Raw genomic sequence first — 23,532 nt, 5'->3', positions numbered from 1 at the left:
GGGATTACAAGCACGTGCCATCATGCCTGACATTTTTACATGGGTTTTGAGGCTCAAAATTAGGTCCTCCAATTTGCAAGGCAAGTGCTTTATGGATTGAGCCACCCCTTAGATTCTCATGGTGTTTTAAGTAAGTTCACAATATTGTGCGGGGCAATACTCATAGCTATCTTTGGCTGCATCCAGCCTACAGACTGCTAGTGGACATGCCTGTTGGTGAGAGTGGAATTATGAGTCTCTCATTATTATTATATTGAGGCCTATCCCTCTCTTAGTGTTTTGTAGTATTTGTTTTATAAAACTAGCCATAGTGATGTTTGATGCATATAAGTTTGTAATTATTATCTTCTGAATGAATAATTCCTTTTATCAATATGAAATGACCACTCTTCAACCTAACTTGAAGTATGCTTTGTCATAAATGAGTATAGCTGCTCCTGCCTGCTGTTGGATTCCATTTGCTTGGGATATCACTTTCTGTTCTTTCACTTTCTGTTTGTGTCTTTGTTGGTAAGTTTCTTGCAGACAGAAGATTATTAGATCTTGATTCTTTTTTTTTTTTTTTTTTGGTCTTTTTGAGACAGGGTCCCACTGTAGCCCCAGCTGTCCTGGAACTCACTATGTAGACCAGTGGATCTTGATTTCTTTTTTAAAATATTTATGATTTTTATTTTATGTGTATGAGTGTATTGCATGCATGTGTATAAGTGCACCCATGTCATGCAGTGCCCACAGAGGTCAGAAGGAGGCATCGGATCCCCCAGAACTGGAGTTACAGACAGTTGTTAACAGCCTTGTGGGTGCCGGGAATTGAACCCGGGTCCTCTGCAGGAGCAGTCAGTTCTCTTAACTGCTGAACCATATCTCCAGCCCCTGGATCTTGATTCTTAATCCAGTGGACCAAACTGCCTTTTAATTGGAGAATTAAGATCTTTAACCTTATTGGAAGGTTATATACTAGTTGCTGTCATTTTGTTCTTCTGGTAGTTTTGAATCATGTTAATTTCTCTCTTTGCAAGTTTCACAAGAGTGAGTTCTCTTTGATAGATCACAAGGCAGTTGTGTTGTAGACAGTAAGGTATATGGGGTATGCTCTCTGGTTACTTCTCCAGTCTTGTGTATTGCCTGCATGATGTATTGCACCTGTATTGTGCAAAGCCCTTGGAGGTCAGAAGAGGGCATCAGATCCCCTGGAACTGGAGTTACAGACAGTTGTTAGCTGGTATGTGGGTTCTGGGCCTCGAACCCGAGTCCTCTGCAAGAGCAGCCAATGTTGTTAACCACCATCTTTCTAGCCCCCCTAAAACTTATTATTACTGTGTGTATGATGTGTATAATGTGTGTGTGTGTGTGTGTGTGTGAGAGAGAGAGAGAGAGAGAGAGAGAGAGAGAGAGAGAGAGAGTGATTATGGATGTGTGCATGTCACATTGTGCATGTGGAAGTCAGGAGACAACTTTTGGGAATAAGTTCTTTCCATCCATTGTGGTTTCTGGATATCAAACTCATGTGGTCAGTTTTGCACAGTAAGTGGTTTCGCTCATTGAACCATCTTACCAGTCCTCCCTGTGCATTTTGTTTAGAAACTAAGGGGTCTTCTTGAAACAGAGGCCAACTGGTGGGCAAAGCAGGCCAGAGCCCTTGAAGAAAGTGAGTGCCAGTCACTAGTTTACCTTCGGGAGCCGTACTCTTAACTGTGTAGACTTCATCTCATTAGCAGATGATTCTGTGAATAGAGTATACTGGGAAAATTGGCTTCTTTTCAAACTGTATATATTGGTGTTTCATTTATTGTAGAAACAGGAATCCAGGTCAGTTCTGCCTCTTGAATTAGAAGCCAGGATAGGAGTTAAGCTGTTACATCATGGTACTCAGTAGATAATCAGTTGAGTTTGTTTTTTTAACTTTTGTCATTAGCTACTTTTGTGTATGTTCATCTCATCTTGTGAATGACCTTGGTAGATGAAATATTAATTAGAATGGAAACTGTAACATCTTGGGAAATTGTAGCAGGGCTTTCTGGGGGAATTGCATGGAATTCTTTGGAAGATCGAAGTGATTCTATGGGCCAGGACTTCAGGGCCAATGAGCACCTGTCACAACTTGTTTGGGCGATTTTCTTACTTATCATTAAGGGAAGGGATTCAACTATGAATATTCCTGAGTGCCAAACATTTTTTTACAACCCATTCCCTCTTCAGCCCTAGAAAGTAGGTAGCACATTCCTATTTTACAAAAGATGAGCTTGAAACTCTTGAGTGTTAAGGGATTTACCTAAGATCCCTTGACCTGGGTGAGATACAGTTGGGCAGGCCACATGGATGCCAAAAAAGCAGCCCTGGGAGCTGAAGCTTTTTACATAAATTGGGGTACAGTCTAACAGAGGCAGTCTTATTGGCAGCTACAGAAAGTGCCAGACCATTTGAACATTTACAACTAGGATCTGCTGCACAGTAGAGATAGTTAAAGGCCCGAGGAAGGCAGATTAATGATAACTCTGAAAAATAATGGTTGTCAAGGAAGATTCAGGACCAAGGAACCAGTTGCTTAGTTAGAGCACATCTCCTGAATTCTTCAGTGAGGTCAAGCCCTTTTGCCATGCTTATTTCTCTTTCTGTCTGTCTATCTATCTGGATACACAGTCTCATGTAACCTACACTGGCCTTGAACTTGCCTTGTAAATGAAGATGACCTTGAGCTGCTAATCCTCCTACTTCTACTACCCGTTTGCCGGGATTACAGGTGTGCATCATCATACCCTGCTGCCTTGCTTTTATACACTGGTGCCTTGCTTTTTAGGAACCTTGCAACTCCAGCTAATCCCTGGTGACTTCAGTCCCTGTGTTGGCAAGGGGCATACTTGTTCTCTACACTTCAGACACTGCCATTGAAGTGTAAATCCTTCTGCTTCATAGGGCCACATGAGGTTGTAGTTACTTAGGAAGTCACAGGTATGCTCTGGGTTGATCTTTGTAGCTTTGGGCATGAATGACATACAGGCTGTTTACCTGCACTAACTTTTGCCTTTTCTATTTATTTTTGCAAATTAAAATAGGTATTCATATTCTAAAAACTGCACTGTGCAAATTTTAAGGGTCCAGCCAATGAGTTTCGGCAAATGGATATATTGCCTTGGCCCAGCCACCTCCCCACAAGCACAGTAGTTCTTAAACTGTCAGGGATCCAGCTTTCTAGACCCTAAGGCAGGAAGGAGGGCTTTTAAGACCCAGTGAGTCTTGTGCTAGAGGCTTGGGATAAACTGATGACATTGCTGATTTGGAATCTAAAGACCAGAGAGTGTTAGGAGCTAGTTCTCAAGTAAAGTAGTAGGCACTGGGGTGATGAGGTAGTAGGAATGATATCGAGGAACACTTATTCCTCCCAGATATTTGCTATAACTAAGCACTTGCAATTATGTTCTCATCTAAGGTCCATCTCTAAAAACTGATGGTGATGACAGCTCCTATTTAATATGTGAAGAAGGCTGGTTGGTCTTCTGTGTTTGCAGGGTCCACATCTGCAAATCAACTGTTCATGGATCAAACATACTAAAAAAATTTGGATCTTTTCTGAATTATTCAGACTTTCCGCCTTCTGTAGTCCCTAAATGGCATAGTGAAATAACTATTTACACAGGATTTGCATTATATTAGGCATTATAAGTAATCTAGAGATGACTTAAAGAATGTGGGCTAGTATATGTGGGATCATGCTTTGGTCCCCAGCACTGCAAAGAAATATATGGGGAGCTATGCATTAGTTATAAACAAATACTGTGCTATTTGATGTATGGAGCTTGAATGTATAAAGATTTTGATGCTTTGGGATTCTGCAACCAGTTCCTCAATAGATAGTAAGAAATGGCTTTACTTTATTCTTCATTAAATTCCACATAACCTTATGACACAAGTATTATTGTTATTCTTGTTTAACAACTGAGAAAGTAAACTTAGAAGACGTTATCCAGCAACCACTGTTACTACATGCTGAGTAGCAATTTGACCAAATCCCAGCTCAACCCACTAGAACAGTGTTTTTCAAACTGTGGGCCCCATACCTTTGCCATCAGCCTCACTGCAAGCTTGTTAGAAATACATACTGTCTCAGGGCTGGAGAGATGGCTCATCAGTTAAGAACACTGACTATTCTTGCAGAAGACATGGTTCGAATTCCAGCACCCACATGGCAGCTAACAATGGTCCGTAACTCCAGTTCCAGGGGATCCGACAGCCTCTTCTGTCCTCCACGGGCATTGCATGACATGGGTACACTTACCTACATGCAGGCAATACACGCATACTCATAAAATAAAAATAATAAAATACGTTAAAAAATACTGTCTCTCTGCCAACATAGTTCATCAGAAACTCATTATAACATCCAGCAGTCTGCTTTCATAAGTTCTCTTGGTGATTCTGCTGCGTGTTTTAGTATGGTGAACAGTTGGCTAGGATGGTTCTTGGGCCTGGCTATGCATAACCATTTGACCCAGTTATACCACTCCTTGGAATATACCCAAAGAACTCATCCTATTGCAGAGACACTTGTGTATCCATGTTTGTTGCTGCTCTTTTCACAATAACTAAAAGATGGAAGCAACCTAAGTGTCTCTCAGCTGACAAATGGATAATGAAAATGTGGTTCATTTATAAGATGGAATTTTACTCAGCAGTAAGGAAAGATGAAATTATGAAATCTGCAGATAAATGGATGGAACTAGAAACTATTATACTAAGTGAAGTAACACAGACTCAGAAAAAAAAACCAAAACAAAACACCATATGTTTTCCCTCATAGTGGATCCTAGCATCAAATCCTGATAAGTGAGTATGTATCCAGACATAACTACAGGAACCAGGATAATGAAAAAGAACCAGGGAGGCAAAGGAAAAGAAAGGATCTGAAAGAGAAGAACAGTAGGAAATAGGCCTTAATAAGGGAGATATGGATAAAAATGGGGTTATTTTAAGGGGAGGGGGGAGGGAAGGTTATACAAGGAATCTTCAGGATAAAGGGAAAGAAGGAGCTCAAAAGAGGTGAGACCATAGGAGAAGGGTATTAAGGGAGAAATGGGAAAAATAGGGGTAATTTAAATGGGGAAACCATGGTGGAAGGGTTAGATAATGCAAGAGATAAATAATGACTAGCTAGTTTTTAAAAAATTAGAGGGAACCATATTAACTGAACAGCCTACTGACAAATTATACATATACCTGGCTCAAGGAATTATATATATACATGGGGGGGAGTTATCTGAGAACATTTGGTCTTTGACCAAGCTTTATCTACATGGCACATGGTAATTAAAAATACTGGACTGGTGGAACTAACCTTGGATGTTTAACAGCCATACTTTGAGGCCTATACTAATTTGGTCAGAGGGACATAAAGGGCAGTTTTTGCTCCTTGCCCTCCTAGGTCAACTAGTTCCAGGGGACTATGAGCATCTCTCAAAATGTCCTGTAACTGTGGTGAGTCACTTGTCCTCTTGATCAAGGAGGCCATGGAGACCCCATCAAATGGACTTGAACCAGTGTCCAGTCTACAAAGAGGAGGGTCAACACAGAGGAAACATGTCTTCCGTGCTTCCAAGCGAAGCCAGCCATGGTCGAGCAGGACCTTTGACTTAACTTCACATAGATGGAACTGGTAAAAGAAAGGAGCCAGGGGCTCCCCCCAAGCCCATGTGACCCTCGAGAAACAGACCCTCAAATGGCCTTAAGAGTAGAAATAAATTGGTTTATTTGGGCCAACTGTATGGTCTTAAACACCCAAAATGAAAGTATAACCAAAGATTAAAAGGGTCAATATAATTTTTTAAGAGTCTATGTGTATTGCCAAAGAGTACATAACAAGAAACAATGCCAGACAGGAGATACCTTCCTTTGAATTGTTGGCCAGGGTGGCCCAAGAGACTCCCAGACAGTAACCCAGCATAGAACTGGGAAAATGAACAGCAGACCCCAATCTTATCTAAAGGAGTATTGTCAACTGATTGCTGCTTAGATGAGGAAGAACTTATCTTCCTAAGACAAGGAACTCTAGATAGGCTGACTAGATTCAGCAGATGGACAAGCACTAGGGAATGGCTGGGGGTGCCGACAACACAGGGGACAGTAACAGGGATGACAGAGTATATGGGTTCCAGTGTGTGGGGGGGGCTATGGGAAGGTGCCATTTGGGAAGTGGGTATATAGATGAATAATATTGTTTGGGGTGTTCTGTATGAAATACACACAAAAAATTAACAAATAAAAAAATGAGTTATATTTGAGGAAGAAGCATAAAAATTTGCTTCATGTTAATTAGTAGAGGTGGAAAACATTATCATTGAAATCTACCTGATGACTTTATATCCATACTCAGGTGCCGAGGATCTGAGTGTAACCGACTGTGACTAGTAATAATCAGATACATAGAGATTAGAGACACATATACAAACATCTAAGTGGTAATAGAATTAAAAATGAGTTTTTCTGTATGAAACTGTATATACAATGAAATGGAGATCTTTTTTTAAAAGTTAAAAACTTAGTTCAATTTTATGTCTTACAGGGTTTATACTGAGTTCAATATTGTATAACTATTAATTCAACTGTGAACCTAAAAATTTACAGCCACTTTTGAAAGAGATGCATCTTTACTCTGGAAATTGTTATTGAATATGTTAATGCTGTAATGAAATGCTTCTTCTAATCATGTGGTTATTAAATAAATAATTTTAAAAAAGAATCTGGTGAGGAGCTTTTAAAGCACCAAGGCCATGCCTGTGAATGACTGGACCAGGGTCTGAAAGGAAAGCTTAACATCTATGTATTTTTTTTTAAAGTTCTACAGGTGCAGGTGCTTCTACTGTACAGCTAGAGTTGGGAAGCAGTGGCCTGGTCTCCATGTGTTTAAACAGAACATCATGATACAAACCAGAACCACTGATGAAGTGGAAAAGTCAACACCCAAGCAGCCACAAAGGCAGAGAACACCTGATCACTCTGGAAGGGATATGGGAGGACTCCCCAGAAGAAGGGAGTGGCTCTCTTTGGACTTTCATAGAAGCTTTTCATTCTTGGTTTTCTTTCCCTCCACCCTGTACGTAGCCATTGTACAGGTTGAGCATAATCAGGAAGTTTATTTTAAAATATACATGTTCAAAATCAAATTTGGAAAATATGTCTTTAATCCTAGTACCTGGGAGACTGAAGCAGGATGGATACCATGAGCTTGAGGCCAATAGGGATGACACAAGACCCTGTCTCAAAAAGCCACAATAGCTAATAAAATTCACTTGTTCATTTAAGTTTTTAAAGCCAGAGACAGTTGGCTTCCCCTAGAAACTTTGAATTTCAATAGATGGTTCTTACCAGCACTATGAATAATTGACTAATATCAACTCATTAAAATTCTAGTAGGAGAGTGCTTCGGGCGAATAAAATTCTTTTCAAAATGAGTTTTTAAAACTGTGTTGCTACAGCCCACAGATAATGGGAAGTTACTCCAACCAACTGCAAATCAGTGAAGTATGAGATTATGTTGTTCTGTTAATACAAAATGGTTGTTTGCTTGCTCAGTATTCCTGTTTTTAATTTGTTGCATTAAGAGATTGCTCTGGAAAAGACTAATTCAAAGGCACACATTTGCCTGAATGTTGCCTTGGGAAATGTTACTGCACCAAGAATGGGAATAGGGGTGGCTCCAGCGCCAGCACCATTGGCCTTCTGGGTAGGCCACCTCAGGGATTCATTCCTGGGCAAGGCTTATTTCCTAAAGAAAACAATTCCTAGTCATTGTTGATTCACATGCAGTCCTGGGAAATATTACAGATAGATCCTACATACCTAGTTTCTTCCCCAAACTGTAGTACAGTATCAAAACCAGTGTGTGGACATTAATGCAGTCAAGATAGAGAACCTTCCCATCATCACAGGGACCGCCTTCAGATATCCTTCATAGCATCCACTTCTTACCTTTGCCCCCCTCAATCCCTGGTGAGCATAGTGCTCTTAGCCATCGATTCTCATGGGGGCTTACAAGATAAAATTGAGTCCTTGGTTTTAAAGACAAGAAAATAAATGTACAAATGTAAAGCACAGTGGAATCAAGGATGATAACGTAGGAAAACTAAAACTTCGGGTTTTAGGTGATATAGAAAGGATTCCTTTTGGAATTCAATTCAGCATTAACCCTAGAGTATATCGTATCATTACAAAGCCTCTCCTGGTGTTAGCACTGGTGATACTCTACCCTGATTCCTCTAGTTTCAATCTGGCTGTGTTTGGTAGCAGTAGTATCTGATCAAGTCTGTGGCACCACATCCAGCTTATTTAATTAATTAATTAATTTATTCATTCATTCGTTGTCTATTTGTTTATTATTTATTTTGTGTGTGCTCATATGTGTGGAGGTCAGATGACAACTTGCAGGAGTCCATTTTCTTCTTCTACCGCGTGGGTCCCAGGGATTACAGGTCATCAGGTTTGGCAGGCAGCAAGCATCTTTACTCACTGAGCCATTGCACCAGCCCAGCTTCTCCACTTTAACAGTGCTACCTAAAACAAGTTAATTAATCTTTCTGTGCTATTTCTGCACTTGTAAAGTGAGCCTCATAATAGTACCTCCATCATCATAGGGTGGTCGAGCCCAGTAAATTCATGCAGTGCACTTCATTCATAGTGGTTTTGGTGTGTGCAAGGGTGTGTGCTTTGTGTGTGTGTGTTGAGATAGGGTTGCATATAGCCCAGGCTGGCCTCTGACTAGCTATAGCACTAAGGACCTTGAACGCTGGTCTTCCTGCGTCCACCTCCCAAGTGCTGAGATTGCAGGCATGTACTACCGTGCCCAGCTGCACTTGGTTCATGGTAACTGCTTGATTGTCACCTCTATTATGATGATGCTGATGCTGATGCCTGATCATGAAGATTTTCTGGAAAGGAAATGTCCTGAAAGTTGTGGCACTTAGTTATGCCCACAAGAGGGCAGTCTGAGAACATAATATACCTACGGAATGGCCTCCAGGTTTAAAGCCTCCCCATGATGTTGGCAGTTGTGACTGTGTTTGACACCTTTTCTTCTCTCTGTCTCTCTCTAATTGAAGAACACCTTGAGAAATCCTCAGGCCTGCCTTACATATGAGGCAGATGGGTTATTATCAAGGTTGTGGTGTGGGCTGTGCAGAGCAAGAGGCTCAGGTTCAGCTTAGGTAGGCTTGTTGGTGCGGGTGCTGAGGGCTGCATCTATCCAGGCATTCTAGGCTTTTATTTTTAACATTTCACACAGAAAAAATTTGTACCAGCTGCACTTGAAGTAGAGACTAGAACTTAAAAATGTTTTAAGCAGAGAAAGACCTGACTTTCTGCAAGCTCCTCTATCATTGACTTCATGCCTGCCTTGCATCCCTGTAAGTGCACTTTGGAGCCACTAAGTAAGATATGGTAGCTGGAACTGGACAGACTTAGAGGCATCTAGGCACACATGACTCTGACACTTTCCAGGGAAACTGAGTTACAGAGGTCTCTACAGGAGAGAGAAATAAAGTAAGGGCTTCACAGATTGTGGGAGCACAGGGCATCATGGACCTTGGGGTCTTGAAGGTATGACTAGGTGTTAAACAGTAGATGAAAGAAGGGGTAGGCCCTATAGGCCAGAAGATGTGTGTTTTAAAAAAAGGGGGAATTGCTAGCCAGGCGTGGTGACGCATGCCTTTAATCCCAGCACTCGGGAGACAGAGGCAGGCGGATCTCTGTGAGTTCAGGGCCAGCCTGGTCTACATAGTGAGCTCCAGGACAGCTGGAGCTACAGGGAGACCCTTTCTCAAAAAGACCAAAAAAAAAAAAAAAAAAAAAAAAAAGGGCTAGGGACAAATTGGGAAAAGAGTTAAGAGTCATGTTGTGGGGACCTTGAATGAGTTGAACCTTTAAATGATGACATTGGTATTGTTGGTAGCCTCATAATAATTAAGGATTGACTGAAAACAAACACAGAGAACTTATGGTCCAGGGTTAGATTTCGTATTACTTCTCTCTTAAGCTTTACTATCCCTGATACATAATCCAGCCTGAAAAACCAAACATATACTGGGAATCATGACAGTCCAGGTTGTCATGTCATCCCTCACCTGCATTCCCAGTGCCTTTCCTGCAGGCCTGGCTTCTCTGCCCCTCTCATGGACAGCAAGTAGCAAGAATCTTCCTGGAAGAAATGTGGGTTGCTATGGCATCAAAGCATACAGTGAAGTCAGTGTGATGCTCCCAAAGAGGAAGGGCCCAGGCACTGGGAAGTTGAATGTGGTCACATTAGTACTAAAGCTGATTTCTCTGGACTGGTATGCTTAAACAGAATATAGCTTACTTTTGGAAACCAATTGTACCAGAATGGAATAAGTTATTCTAAACTTAATCACGATTCATTTAATCTTTAATTTAGAAAGTCCTTTAGGGCCTTACACTGAGTGGGGATGTGGAACTACAGAAATACTTCTGTAGATGTGGACATTTTGGGGGTGTAGCTGTTACTTGTTCAACTTTACTTGTAGATATTTGAATGTCAAGTACACATGAGTATATGATATTCTTTTTTTTCTTTGTAATTCTGAGACACTAAGATTGATATCAGAAAACTTGATAGAACCAAAATTAAAATTGAGGCTTCCATTTCTCAGTGCTCTTCTGAGGAGCTTGTATGTATTTGTCAGGGGTTGACTTCTTTCAGAAAATTAGACATTTCATTGTCTTTAGAATAATTGGTATCCAAAATCTTGTTCACTTTTGGGTTTTTCTCCCCCCTAAATTATTCTGCCTCAGGCCTGGGAGGCAGGCTAGAATAGGCCTGGTTAGCTTCTCTGCTTACTGGCAAGCCTCTGTGTCATTTACTGTACTTCCTGACCGCTCCAGGGTCAGACCTGGGCACTGGCTCAGGTAAAGGACTGGTGTCAGCACCACTGCAGCACAGCCTGGCAGCCACATGTGGAAGCTGTGGCTGCTGCCCCTGAGTTAGTGGGTCTGGCTGAGGACATGTGGTGGGAAGTGATCGATTAGATCTCTTTCAGATGAATTGGTGCCAATGGATAATACATGTGTACAGCTATCTCTAGCACACAGATAAGGAAAATTGAAAAAACTGAAGATAATGTTTTCTGTCTTGTAGGCATGGATGGATTTTTAAAATCAGATGAGAGACAAAGATTAGCCAAAGAGAGACGAGAAGAAAGAGAAAAATGTCTGGGTAAGTTTTACATTTTGGCTCTTGGGAGTCTAAGAAAGTGGAAATGCGGTAGTGTCCTTTCTAAAGGCCCTTAGAGATCTGACTGAATAGGAAGGGAACTAGACATTTGGTAGACAAGGGTAGATAATCAGGGACTAACTCACACAGTGACTGGCATGATCACAAAAACTGCATAATTCCCTCAACAGTTCACTCACTCAGCACACACAGCATGTTACCATGTCCTAGGCACTATGCTTGGAGCTGTGGACAGTAGGTGCTTCCTCTCAGGTGTCCACTGTGTGCACTCATTCACCTTCTCTTTGGTCTAGAAGGGCCATCCTCAAAAGAACTGAGAACAGCGGCACTCACTCATTGTCTGTGTTAGAACAGTATGCCCAGTTGAGAATGGCTCTTAATTTTTTTTCTTGGAGCAGTTGTGGTGGTGCACACCTTTAATCTGAGCATTTGGGAGGCAGAGGCAGGTGGATCTCTGTGAGATTGAGGCCAGCCTGATCTACACACTAAGTTCTAGGCCAGCTGGTGCATCAGGAAGACCTTGTCCCAAAAAGACAAAACAAAAAATTCTTCTCAGGGGCTAGAGAGATAGCTTAGTGGTTAAGAGCACTGGCTGCTCTTGCAGAGGACCCAGGTTCGATTGCAAGCATCCACATGGTGGCTAACAACCATCCATAACTCCAGTTCTAGGGGATCTGACACCCTCTTCTGACCTCTGTGGGCATTGCATGACATGGATGCACTTACACACAGACAATACACTCATACACATAAAATAAAAATACTAAAATGAAAAAAAATTCTTGCCAACTACAGATACACCATGGAATGCTGTGAAGCAGGTAGATGAGGATATCCCCCACTGAGTTGTGATGAGGGAGAAGTTACTGGATTCTTGTTTGACCTCCTCCTGGGTGGTTCAGGCCTCACCTCCTCTAGGGAACCTTTCCCTAGCCTATTTAAGTAGAGCTAGGTAAAATTGCTTGGTGGGAAGGCCAGTCTTTGTGTATTTTAATGCTTTACCCACCTTAGTGCTAGGTACATGCAGTTAATATACTTTTTTTTTGTCTTTTTGAGGCAGGGTTTCCCTGTAGTCCCAGCTATCCTGGAACTCACTATGTAGACCAGGCTGGCCTTGAACTCACAGAGATCTGCCTACCTCTGGCTCCCAAGGGCTGGGACTACAGGCGTGCGCCACAACACCCGACCAGTTAATGTACTTTTAAATGAATGTACCCTTAAACTATCATTTCTCAAGGTACTGTATGGATTAGCTTTTGTTCACAAGTTTGACTTAATGATAGCAGTAATAGTCATAACACCCATATGTGGTGCAAATGTACTGTGTGTTTCACAAGCATTGCATCACTCAGTGTCTTCACCATTTTGTTATACGACAAATACTACTGTCCCCTTTTGACTGAGGAAGAAACAAAGGCAGAAAGATAACATGGTCAAGATGCCCCATATTATTCAACTAGTGGCAGAGGTGCCAGAACACTTATTGCAATCATTGTGTTCCAGAATTCCACCAGACTCTCATTTCTGTGTTCTTGGTCTTTATGCATGAGGAGCTCTTGGAATGACACTTCTCTTCTGCTCCCATTCCTCAGCTGCCCGGGAACAGCAGATCCTGGAGAAACAGAAAAGAGCCAAGCTTCAGTATGAGAAGCAAATTGAGGAGCGATGGCGAAAGTTGGAGGAACAGCGCCAGCGGGAAGACCAGAAGAGGGCTGCAGTGGAAGAGAAGAGAAAGCAGAAGCTCCGGGAAGAGGAGGTGAAGCCCTGGGAGCCAACCACACCAGCTAGCTCTGCAGCTTACATAGGATGTAGTGTTCAGGGTATCTGGTGTACTGTCCAACTCTGGGCTGTGTGAGAAACCTGCTCTCAAATCTTCTTCTGGTGACTTAGCATGCATTCTTTCAGCACCATGACACAGCAGTTTAGTAGAAGTAGCACTAGCAGAGGAGCAGAGACTTAGCCATTTGATTCAAGTGCTACTGTGACTTGGGGCAAACTGGTTAGTTTCTCCAGGCCATTGGTTGTCTCTGCAGTGAGGAGTTGAAGATGGTGGTCTCCAAGTCTTCTTTCAGGCATAACCTTTTCTGATTAAGTGAAGGCACAGGATTGTTGCTGGGAGGGGGGTTGTGATAAAAAACTGAGCATTACTGCTGGGAGTCCATGCCTCCAGAACAGACTGAGGCCAAAGCATATAATAACATGATCCTTTTACTGCTGGAAAATTATTCTGTGTTTGAATACAAAGATGCTAATGTATTTAAATTTTAATGTAGCTCCTTGCTTTAATCATCCTTTCTTTCCAGGTACCTTTTAAAAAAGAAATGGAATGCAATTATCCCTACAGAGTCCTTTATTACTAAACTTTGAAAGTGTATTTAGAAAGCATATTTGAGATATAGATTTTCTTAACAAGCATATTTTAAGAATGTAATCACACTCTTGTGTGAGGTGATGATCATTTTTTATTCATAAGGTATAATGACTCATCTTTTAGCATGAACAATAATAGCAATTTGTTAATCTCCAACACTGTAGGATACAGAGACTTTCATATGAATTTAGTGTTTTTTTAAATTTCTGAATGCTTACTACTATATATATTTAGCATTTCCTCTTTTTTAATATAAAGAGGGCATATGAACATTAACCATGTACTCACACATAAGACCCACTTTTGCCCATGAAGCACTCATTTTAATGATTTCTTTGTTTTTCTTAGTGAATGAAAGTCTAAGCAAGGCTCTCAGCCGTGATTTACTGTTGCTGGCTTCAGTCTGATTGCTGTGGCTTCATTTGTTCTCACTTCAAATTCTAGCCTTGTCACTGAGCAGCTGGTAGTTAGAGCAAGTCATGTAACCCCTTAACTGTTTCTCTGCCCTAAACAAAATACAGGGAGTGAAGAAGGTAACTTTTGTAAAAGTGCCCAGCAAAGCAACTAGAACGGAGCAATCATTGGAAATGTGAGATTTCCTCCAGTTACTGCAGCCGACCTTGGTGGAAACATGATCAAGAGGGAGCTTCAGAAGAGATTATGGGACAGTCTATATACTGTAAAAAAAGAATAAGCCACATGGAAGTAGACGCTAGAGAATCAAAAGTTCAGGTTTTTCCTTGGCTACATAGCCAGTTTGAGGCTAATCTGGGCTACATGAGACCCTGTCTTGAAAAATAAGAATAGGGGTTAAGGAGATGACTCAGCAGTTAAGAGCACTAGCTGCACTTGTAGAGGACCTGGGTTTGGTTCCCAGAACCCACATGGCGGCTGACAGCCATCCATAACTCCAGTTTTAGGAGCTCTAATGCCCTCTGCTGGCCTCTGTAGGCATTGCACACAAATGGTGTGTTTACATAACATGCAGGTAATACACTCATACACATACAAATAAATTGAAAAAATAAATTTAAAAATTTAAATAATAAAAAACCAACATAACATAACAAAAGTCACATGGGCCTGGTAGCACAGGTATGTAATCCCAGCTACTAAGGAGACTGAGGCAGGAGGGTCACAAGTTCAGGGGCTGTCAAGGCAATAGAACAAGTTCACAGCCAGCCTGGGCAATTTAGTGAGACCCTGTCTTGAAATAAATAGTTTAAAAGGAGCTGAGGGTATATATCAGTAGTGGAGCACTTGCCTAGCATGTGTGAGGCCCTAGGTTCAGTTTTAAACGTTGGGGAGGATGGGGGTATAGAGAGCACTGTGGGAAAGAGACACCATTTTTGTAACTGAAGATAGATTTCTCAGCCAGTTGTGATAATGCACAACTTTAATCTCAGCACTTGGAAGGTAGAGGCAGGCAGATCTCTGTGAAGTTGAGGCCAGCCTGGTCTACATAGGAGTTCCAGGACAGCTGGGGATATAGGGAGACCCAGTCTCAAGAAAAATTCTCCATTCACAGGCTCTGTTTCTCATGAGTCACTGGACTTAACTATTTTCTTCCCATCCTTCATTCCTTGGTAACTTAGAGCATGTCTCCTTCCTTGCTGGCCTTCCCATTTTAATTTTTGACATCCTGCTGAATTGCTGATTCTATAGAAAGCTTATCACTACTTCTCCCAGGAAGAAGTGCTGTAAAGTGTCATGTTGGATGCTTCTCATGCACTGGTATATCACAAGGGTCCACTTTGGAGGCAATTCTTGTGTATAATTTTGTTTTCTAGAACAGTACTACTGGAGGCACATTAAGTAGTCAGATTTCTGCTTGCAAATGAGGGGAAATCATGCCAGATGGTTGGTCCTGACACAGCTGAATCTTTAGTGGTTTGAATTCTGGATGTTTTTCTTGTTGATTCTATGTTTTCTTTTACCACTAATATAGTGGAAGATACTGTCTGACAGACACAAAATGGCACAGCTTTGACTGGGCAGTTCTGGGCTGAGAGCTGAACTTTTTTTTTTTTTTGTCTTTTTGAAGCAGGGTCTCCCTGTAGCCCCAGCTGTCCTGGAATTCATTATGTAGACCAGGCTGGCCTTGACCTCACAGAGATCCACCTGCCTCTGCCTCCCAAGTGCTGGGACTACAGGCGTGCTCTACCATGCCCGACTTTATTTTTATTTTATGTGTATGAGTGTATTGCCTGCATGTATATGAGTACACCCGTGTCATGCGGAGGTCAGAAGAGGGCTTCGGATTCCCCTGGAACTGGAGTTAAGGACGGTTCGTAGCCACCATGTGGGTGCTGGGACTTGAGCCTGGGTTCTCTGCAAGAGCAGTCAGTGCTCTGAACTGCTCAGCCATCTCTCCAGCCCCATGAGAGCTGAACTTTTAAAGTTGTATAGCAACCCAAGGAAGTAGAAGCCTGCCTTTTCCACCTTCAGGTCCCCAGTAGATTTCGGTGTAGCTTAGGAACTTGCCACTCATAGGCTAACCAGGTAACCACATCAGGGTTGGTATACTGCTGATAGAAAGGCTTATTTAATGTTTTCATGAGTGATCTTTAGGGAAGTGGGATTGCCCTGCACTACAGGAGTCACTCTCCAAAGGAAGCTGTCTGTGGTCAACCCCATGGTTCTTGGAGAGCTCAGTGAGGGCTGTGGCATGATTGGCACCTGGCTATAGAGAGTCTTGATTTTCTTGTCAGTGCCAAATTTCTTTTTGTCATTTTCTGTCTCTGTCTACCAGGAAAAAAAGCTTCACCAAGATTATTCACCCTATACAGGCCATTTTGCTTCTCTAGTCTATTGGAAAGTGTTGTATAGCCTTACCTCTCTGGATCCAACACTTAGGAGATCATAAGAGGCCTGTTGGCCCCTCCATGCAGCTCTTCCCTGGCTTTATGTCCCTGTTGTAGCCATGATGTTTTTCCTAAGGCCTTGTGTGTCCTAAGACAGAAGTGCGTGGTCTCAGTATCCCTCATTACTGTATTAGTGGTTCAAGAAGCCAGAACCAAATAAAAAGTTATCCTGAAGTGAAACCAATAAATATTCATCTACATCAAGCCCAGGTCATCTGAGGTAACATTCCCTCGACTGTAAGGCAGAGCTACCAACTTGGCTTCTAGAGGTCTTGAAAATTGACAGCTGTGGAACAGTGGACACAGTTGTCCTGTAGAGGGGGTGATGTCCAATATCCACTTGTGCCCTGTCCTTGGATTTATTTTCTTTTCAAAAATATTTTGTTTTTTTTTTTTTTTTTTTTTTTTTGAGACAGGGTCTCCCTATAGCTCCAGCTGTCCTGGAACTCATTATGTAGACCAGGCTGGCCTTGAACTTACAGAGATCTGCCTGCCTCTGCCTCCCAAGTGCTGGGACTACAGGCATGCACTACCATGCCTGGGTATTCATTATTTTTATTTTATGTGTTTGAGTGTGTTGCCTACATGTAAATAAGTATATCTGGGTCATGCGATGCCCACAGAGATCAGAAGAGGGTGTCAGGTCCCCTGGAACTGGAGTTACAGGTGATTGTTAGCCACCATGTGGGTACTTGGAATTGAACCTGGGTCCTCTGCAAGAGCTTCAGTCCTCTTTAACTTCTGAGCCATCTCTCCAGCCCCTGAATTCACTTTCTTGCTAAAGGCTTCAAGTGGCTTTCCCATGTGCCACATGCCTCCAGCGTTGAGCTGCTGGAACAAGCTCCTGTCTCCTGAGTAAGGTAGACAATGCAGTATACTCACCTCTTCTCCATTCACTGTAGCTTCCTGACTAATAACCCTGGAAGATGGGATTTAGAGAAAGGGCTGCTTCTTCTGCTAAACAGATAACTAAGAAAAGCTTCTTTCCAAGAGTAGCTACATCTCTTTTAAGTTAGGTTGACACATCTAAAATCCTCATACTGTCATTGCTTAGTAGCTACTATGACTCACCAAACTTAGTGCAAAACAAATTTCTGACTCATCTAGACAAACATAACTCAACTGAAGGTTGGCCACTCTTAGGGCCTTACTGGGCATAGAAGTCTGTTTGTGCAGAGAAGACCTCCTGTGGAGCCCTGCTGAGGATCACTTAGGGCATATCCTTACAGTGTCATTCCATGAACACTTAGAATAAAAGCAGTGGAAAAGGTACAGCAGCCACACCCACACTTACTCTTGCCAGACACTGCTCTCTGGTTAACAGTGTCCGGACCAGTCTGTGCTAGAGGACTTTTCTTGATTTATATACTTTTTGTTACTATTTTTTAGTTAACATACAAAATAATGGATTTATTTTTCATGTTTTCTTACATATTGTGCTGGATAGCTTTAATTGTCAATTTGAAACATCTGGGTAGAGGGAGCCTCATTTGGGGAATTGCCTCCATCTCACTGGCCTATGGCCATGGCCATGTCTGTGGGTTATTTTCTGTGGGTGGTGCCATACCTGGGCAGGTGGTCCTGTATTGTATAAGAAAGCAGGTTGAGCACAGTCCAGGGAACCAAGCCAGTAACCAGCGTTTCTCCATGACCTGTGCTTCAGCTGACTCCAGGTTCCTGCCCTGAGTTTCTACCCTGGGCTCCCTCAGTGATGAACTGTGACCTGGGAGATGTAAGCCAAATAAACCTTTTCCTCCCCAAGCTGATATTGGTCAGAGTGTTTTGTCACAGTAATTGAAGGCAGACCAGAACACATATTTTACTTTGTTCATATTCACTCCCCCACTACCTTTGTTTGCCCCTCCTCCCCACAAACAGTCCCTTTCATAGTTGCATTTCACATATATATGTATGTATGTGTGTATAGTTTAGTCTAGATTCCACATATGAAAGAAAGTATATTTTGTAGTTCTTCCCCCTGCATTATTCTCTCTTGTTCTCCCCTCTCCCTTTAGACCTATCCCTTCCCCCTCAGTCTCCCTCTACTTTTATGTCATAAATATTTATGTATGTATATATTTGTATTTAAATCCAGTTTCCACATATGAGAAAAACTAGGATATATGTCTATCTGCATGTGGCTTATTTTGCTTAGCAAAACTCCAGTTCTCCATTTTCCTGCTAATGACATAATTTTATTCTTCATTATGGCTAAACAAAACTCCATTGTCCTTTCCCCCACATCCTTGCCAGCATTTGTTGTCATTTGTTTTCTTAGGAATAGGCAATCCACTTGTCGTGAGATGGAATAACAATGAAGTTTTAATTTGCATTTCCTTGATGGCTAAGGAGATCAAACATTTCTATAAGTATTTATTGACCATTTCTATTTCTTCTTTTTGAGAATTGTCTATTCAGTTCATTTCACTATTTGTTGAATGATTTGGGAGGGTTTTGGTGTTTAATTTTCATAGTTCTTTATGTATTCTTCATATTAATCCCCTGTGAGATATATAGTTAAAGATTTTCTCCCATTCTGTAGTCTATCTCTTCATTCTGACTATTGTTTCCTTTGCTATGAAGAAGTTTTTAATTCAGTATAATCCCATTTATCAACCCTTGAGGTTATGTCCTGAGTCATTGGAGTCTTTTCTGGAAAATCCTTGCGTATGCGTTAATCTTGAAGTGGTTTCAGTAGATTTTCCTCAAGAAGTTTATTTCAGTTTCAGGTATGAAATTCAATTCTTTGATACATTTTAAACTCTTTGTGCAGAGTGAGAGCTAGGGTTGTTGTTTCATCTACATGTGAATATCCAGGTTTCCCAAATGCTCTGTTAGATTTTTAAGCCAGCTTGACCAGTCACCTTGATCATGCTTTTTAGATTTATCCAGTCAGATGTAGAAGCAGTCCTAGCTAAAAGAATCAAGGGTAAGATTCCCTCCTTCTCTCCCATTTGTCCTTCCTATAAGCCCTGCCCGGTAGAAGATACTGATTCTTTCTATCTCATCACATTAAAAAGGTGCTCACAAACATTGAGACAGTTCTTTATCTATACAGTAATAACTTCTGACATGCATACAGTGGACCAAGTTTTGTTTTGGGCTTGTCTGTCTCTATGCTGACTTGTCCCCTTTTCTTAGAACTTGTTTGCTACTCATTTTTCCTTATCACTCCCAAAATGGGTGATAAGAAGTAAGTGTATATCTCTCAAGGAGAGCTACCTTTTCATAAATCTGCTCAAGGTCCAAAGGAACAAACCTTCAGTGGTGGAAGCTGGAGAAGCTCAGATGCGGGTGTAAGGGGAGCAATCTTTATAATTCTGCTTCCTAGAGAGATAGCTGTTTAGGCTACCTTCAGTTGCCTTTGGTCTCACTGCACCCCTTAATTAGTGACGTCTTTGAGGACCTTCTGGTATAAGAAATACACCACAATCCATTCCAAACTAAACTTACTCCAGGATGAAGGATTTAAAACCTAAATTAGGTCCCTAGTTAGATACTTTATATTAAATTCACATAATGAGATACCACTTGGCCACGGTTTCAGGTGACCCTATTTCAGGTATCCGATTGTGGAAAAGTTCTATTCCCTCCAAGTTGCAGCTTTTATCTGGCAGACCACCAGTGTTGGCCACAAGAACTTAATGGCCCAGGATTGTGAGGATGGGACAATCAAGAAATGCACACTCATGGTTGGAGCATGTCCAGCCCTAAACTAGAACACAATTGTTAGTCAATACAAATTTGAATCCTTCATGAGGATCTGATTACAGGTCTCAGGAGAGACTCTTAAAACAAGTTATTAAGAAAGTTCTAGTCAGAGAAAAATAATGCAGAGGTGGCTGAGATATGCAAAAGCCAATTGGTTATCTTCTTTTTCTGGTATAGACAAAAATCCAGGTACCTCCTAAGTGACCTTTCATTGTCTGTAGTCAGTGGAATAAAGGAGCCTTCTCCTGGTGTGTCATGATTACTCAATTTTTGATGTCCTAAATTAATTTTTCGTGCTTGTTTTTATTATGCCATGAAAAATCCTATCTTCATGTTTTAAAAATCAGATATGATTAGCCTAGTCCAGGAGCACTGCAGTGTAATGACCAGCATTATCTCAGGACTTCTCCAGCAGAGGCAGGGAAGAGGAGCTGGTATTTGCATTGTCATTGAGGTAGTGGGGGTGGAGAATTAAAACACCTTGGCTTCAGTGTCAAGGACAACTTTATGAAAGTAGCAGTTTGGTTAATATAAGAGTACTTTTGATAAATCCTCTTTAAAGAAACCTGGCAACTATTTTTCTTTTCCAGTTAAAAATTACTTAGTCCCCTGCCATGACCACCAGCACATGCACACACATACACACATGCACACACACCTAACTCTGGAAAGGCATGGGTGCTTTATTTTGTAGTTTGAAGTTTCTGTATTTTTGTCTTTTAAGTCTTGAACTATGCAATATTATCTCTCGAGTATATTAGCAGAAAAATATTACAGTGTAGAAAAGACACTCGAAAATGAAGATGGGGCTTTGCAAAATAGGTTTCAAGTCAGGTTTTATCCCCAAAAGCTATGTATAAGGCTGAAAAACTCAAATAATCTCTTCATTAAAAATTTGTCAAATCAAAATGTTATGCTTTCAAGTAGAAAGGTTGTATTTGGTTTGGGGACCAAATATCAGTTCTCTTAACTGGGTTTGAGGCAGGCTTGAAGGAGTTAATGCTTGTTGGACATTATTCTTAAGCAAATCAGGAGCTGGCATAGCAGCAGCTTCTCCCAAAGGAGGAGAGGGGACAGGATAGGACAAGGTAGGACAGGACAGGACGCAGTGTTCAGTCTGTGGTTGGACAGCCAGCACAAGCCTAGCTGCATTGTTTACTCTCCGCCCACCAGGACTGGTATGGTGAAGAGAGCGTGTGTGCCTGGGTTTTGGATGCTGAGCACAGAAAGCTCCATTTGGTGGTTCACCCAGAGCACTAAAGCAGCAATGCAGTGCAGCTGGGTGATTGATACTGTTCTCTGCTGACTTCCTATGCTTTTTGAAAATTGAACAGGAACGGCTAGAAGCAATGATGCGCAGGTCTCTGGAGCGCACACAGCAGCTAGAGCTGAAGAAGAAGTATTCGTGGGCAGGATCACCAGCCTCAGGGCTCGGAGGACGTGAGGGTGAGTATAGCACTGTCTCTACATTGCAGGCCTCCCATGGGAGATCATGGGCATCACTAGGGGTGTGCTGAGTCGGAGGATGCTTTGCACAGCTTTGCAGGCACCTTTTCAGATGTGATGCTTAAAACAGGCTTCTTCCTGTATATGCATTTCTTATAAAGGGGAGCTGTCATTCTTCTTGCTAGCAAGTGATTAAAGCAGTACTGGGCATTGAGGGACAGCGAAGGAAAAGAAAGAAAATAAATGCAGAGCCTTGTAGCTGGACTCAGCACACAGGCAGAAAAATAATATTTCAGGGGAGAGAACTGGCAGGCGGCACAGTCACAGCGCTAGATGTGGTTGGGAAAGGCATAGCAGTAACCCTCTAAGAAGGGCTGGGCTTTTTCCTTCCTCATTATGATTTTTTGTTGCTCTTTTGATTTTGTTTTAAAGTGACTTATTTCATTATCCAGGTCATACTCATCTTTAAACTTTCGGATGCCTAATATATGGGCTGTTAAGAGTTTCTGGGTGACTTTTTCCTCTTCTCAGTGTCATACTACATTTTGGTGATCTCAGCATTTTGTTATGCAGGAGCAGTGTACTAGTTCTTTCTGAGAGCAGATGTTTATAGTGTACTGTTTGACTTTGCCATCTTGTGCTTTTAACCTTTTGTCGATGAATATATTTTTTTCTGTTTTGAAAAGTTAACTCATTTGTTATTTTTCTAAGTTCCTAATTAGAAACTGAAATGCAACAACAAATTGGGACTTTTTATTTTACCTCTCTTTGCTCTGGTTTTTTTTTTTTTTTTTTTTTTGCTGTGTAGGTGAATCAGAAAATACCCCACCCCCATCTCTAGGTTTAGCAGCCAGCACCCTCCCTTCGGACGCAGGGACCACTGCAGCTGCTGCCGAGTCCACCAACGGTATTATATTTGAGCATCACCATGCCATAGTGTTTTGTGATAACTGTACTGATCACCCTCCTCCATCACTGTGTCTGTCTCAGCACTTTCACAATTGATTTCTTAGTCTGACCTGTCACAACTTTTTTTCCTAGAGCTATGAAAGACAATGCCCATATTTCTTTGTTCCTTTGTCATCACAGAGCTGCATGTCTTGTATCTTACTGTCCTGGAGACAGTTCATCCTTAGCTCACTAACTCTGCCTTAAAAAACCTCATCAGTATTTGATTTTTGTGCCATTTAGACATTTGACAGTGTCGTCAAACATCCCATTTTCAGTATCAAGTAGCAAGACATTCTCATGACTTTTGGTGAAAACCCAGAAATCACACAGCGTTTTGAATATAATACTTGGGTTTGTTGTTAATGTGATGGATTTCAGGAGAATTGTTTGAGAGGGGGGTGCCAAGAAATGGATCGGTACTAGCATTGAGAATCCAAATCATCAGGCAATTTGACTTTGTGCTTGACTTCATCTCTCTGTCTAAAAGGAGTTTTGTTTTAGATATGTGTGGAAAATTCTTAAGTCTAGATTAAGAACAGAACTAGAGGGGCTGGAGAGATAGCTCAGTGGTTAACAACAGTGGTTGTTCTTGCAGAAGACCCGGGTTTGAATCCCAGCACCCACATGGCAGCCAACAACTGTCCATAACTCCAGTCCCAGGGGATCCGACAGCCTCTTCTGTTCTCCGCAGGCATTGCATGACACGGGTGCACTTAACCTACATGCAGGCAATACACGAATACACATAAAATAAAAATAATAAATGAAATATTGTAAAGCGTTCGCTTGAAAAAAAAGAACAGAACTAGAAAAACTTTGTTCTCATTCAATAATGACTTTAGAAATACTGCTCATATTTGACTGGCAAACTGAAAACAAGATATGGAAGGGATGTGCTATTTACCAGCAACACAGAAAGCCAAATTAGCAGTAAAGATAAATATCCTTAGTTTCTAGCA

At 41.6% G+C, this 23,532-nt stretch overlaps 1 protein-coding gene across 15 annotated transcripts in view; it reads left to right on the top strand.

Moving 5' to 3' along the window:
• Map7d2 (MAP7 domain containing 2) overlaps positions 1-23,532 on the top strand; it is a 112,996-nt gene that overhangs the window by 46,676 nt on the left and 42,788 nt on the right. For 7 of the 15 annotated variants that reach the window (XM_008835708.3, XM_008835710.3, XM_008835714.3 and 4 more), the window contains exons 2-5: positions 11,135-11,212; positions 12,823-12,986; positions 21,511-21,622; positions 22,431-22,529. In XM_008835708.3, coding sequence (XP_008833930.1) covers positions 11,135-11,212; positions 12,823-12,986; positions 21,511-21,622; positions 22,431-22,529 — 453 coding nt within the window. Of the gene's footprint in view, positions 1-11,134; positions 11,213-12,822; positions 12,987-21,336; positions 21,355-21,510; positions 21,623-22,430; positions 22,530-23,532 lie in introns of those variants that run through there. The other 8 variants (XM_008835712.3, XM_017798861.2, XM_008835716.3 and 5 more) reach the window with 3 other exon arrangements.

This window comes from Nannospalax galili, unplaced genomic scaffold (genome assembly GCF_000622305.1).
Source record: "Nannospalax galili isolate Female #2095 unplaced genomic scaffold, S.galili_v1.0 scaffold217, whole genome shotgun sequence".
In the NCBI taxonomy this organism is placed as follows: Eukaryota; Metazoa; Chordata; class Mammalia; order Rodentia; family Spalacidae; genus Nannospalax; species Nannospalax galili.
Note: the sequence above shows the minus strand (reverse complement) of the source record. Positions and strands in the feature narration are given on the sequence as shown.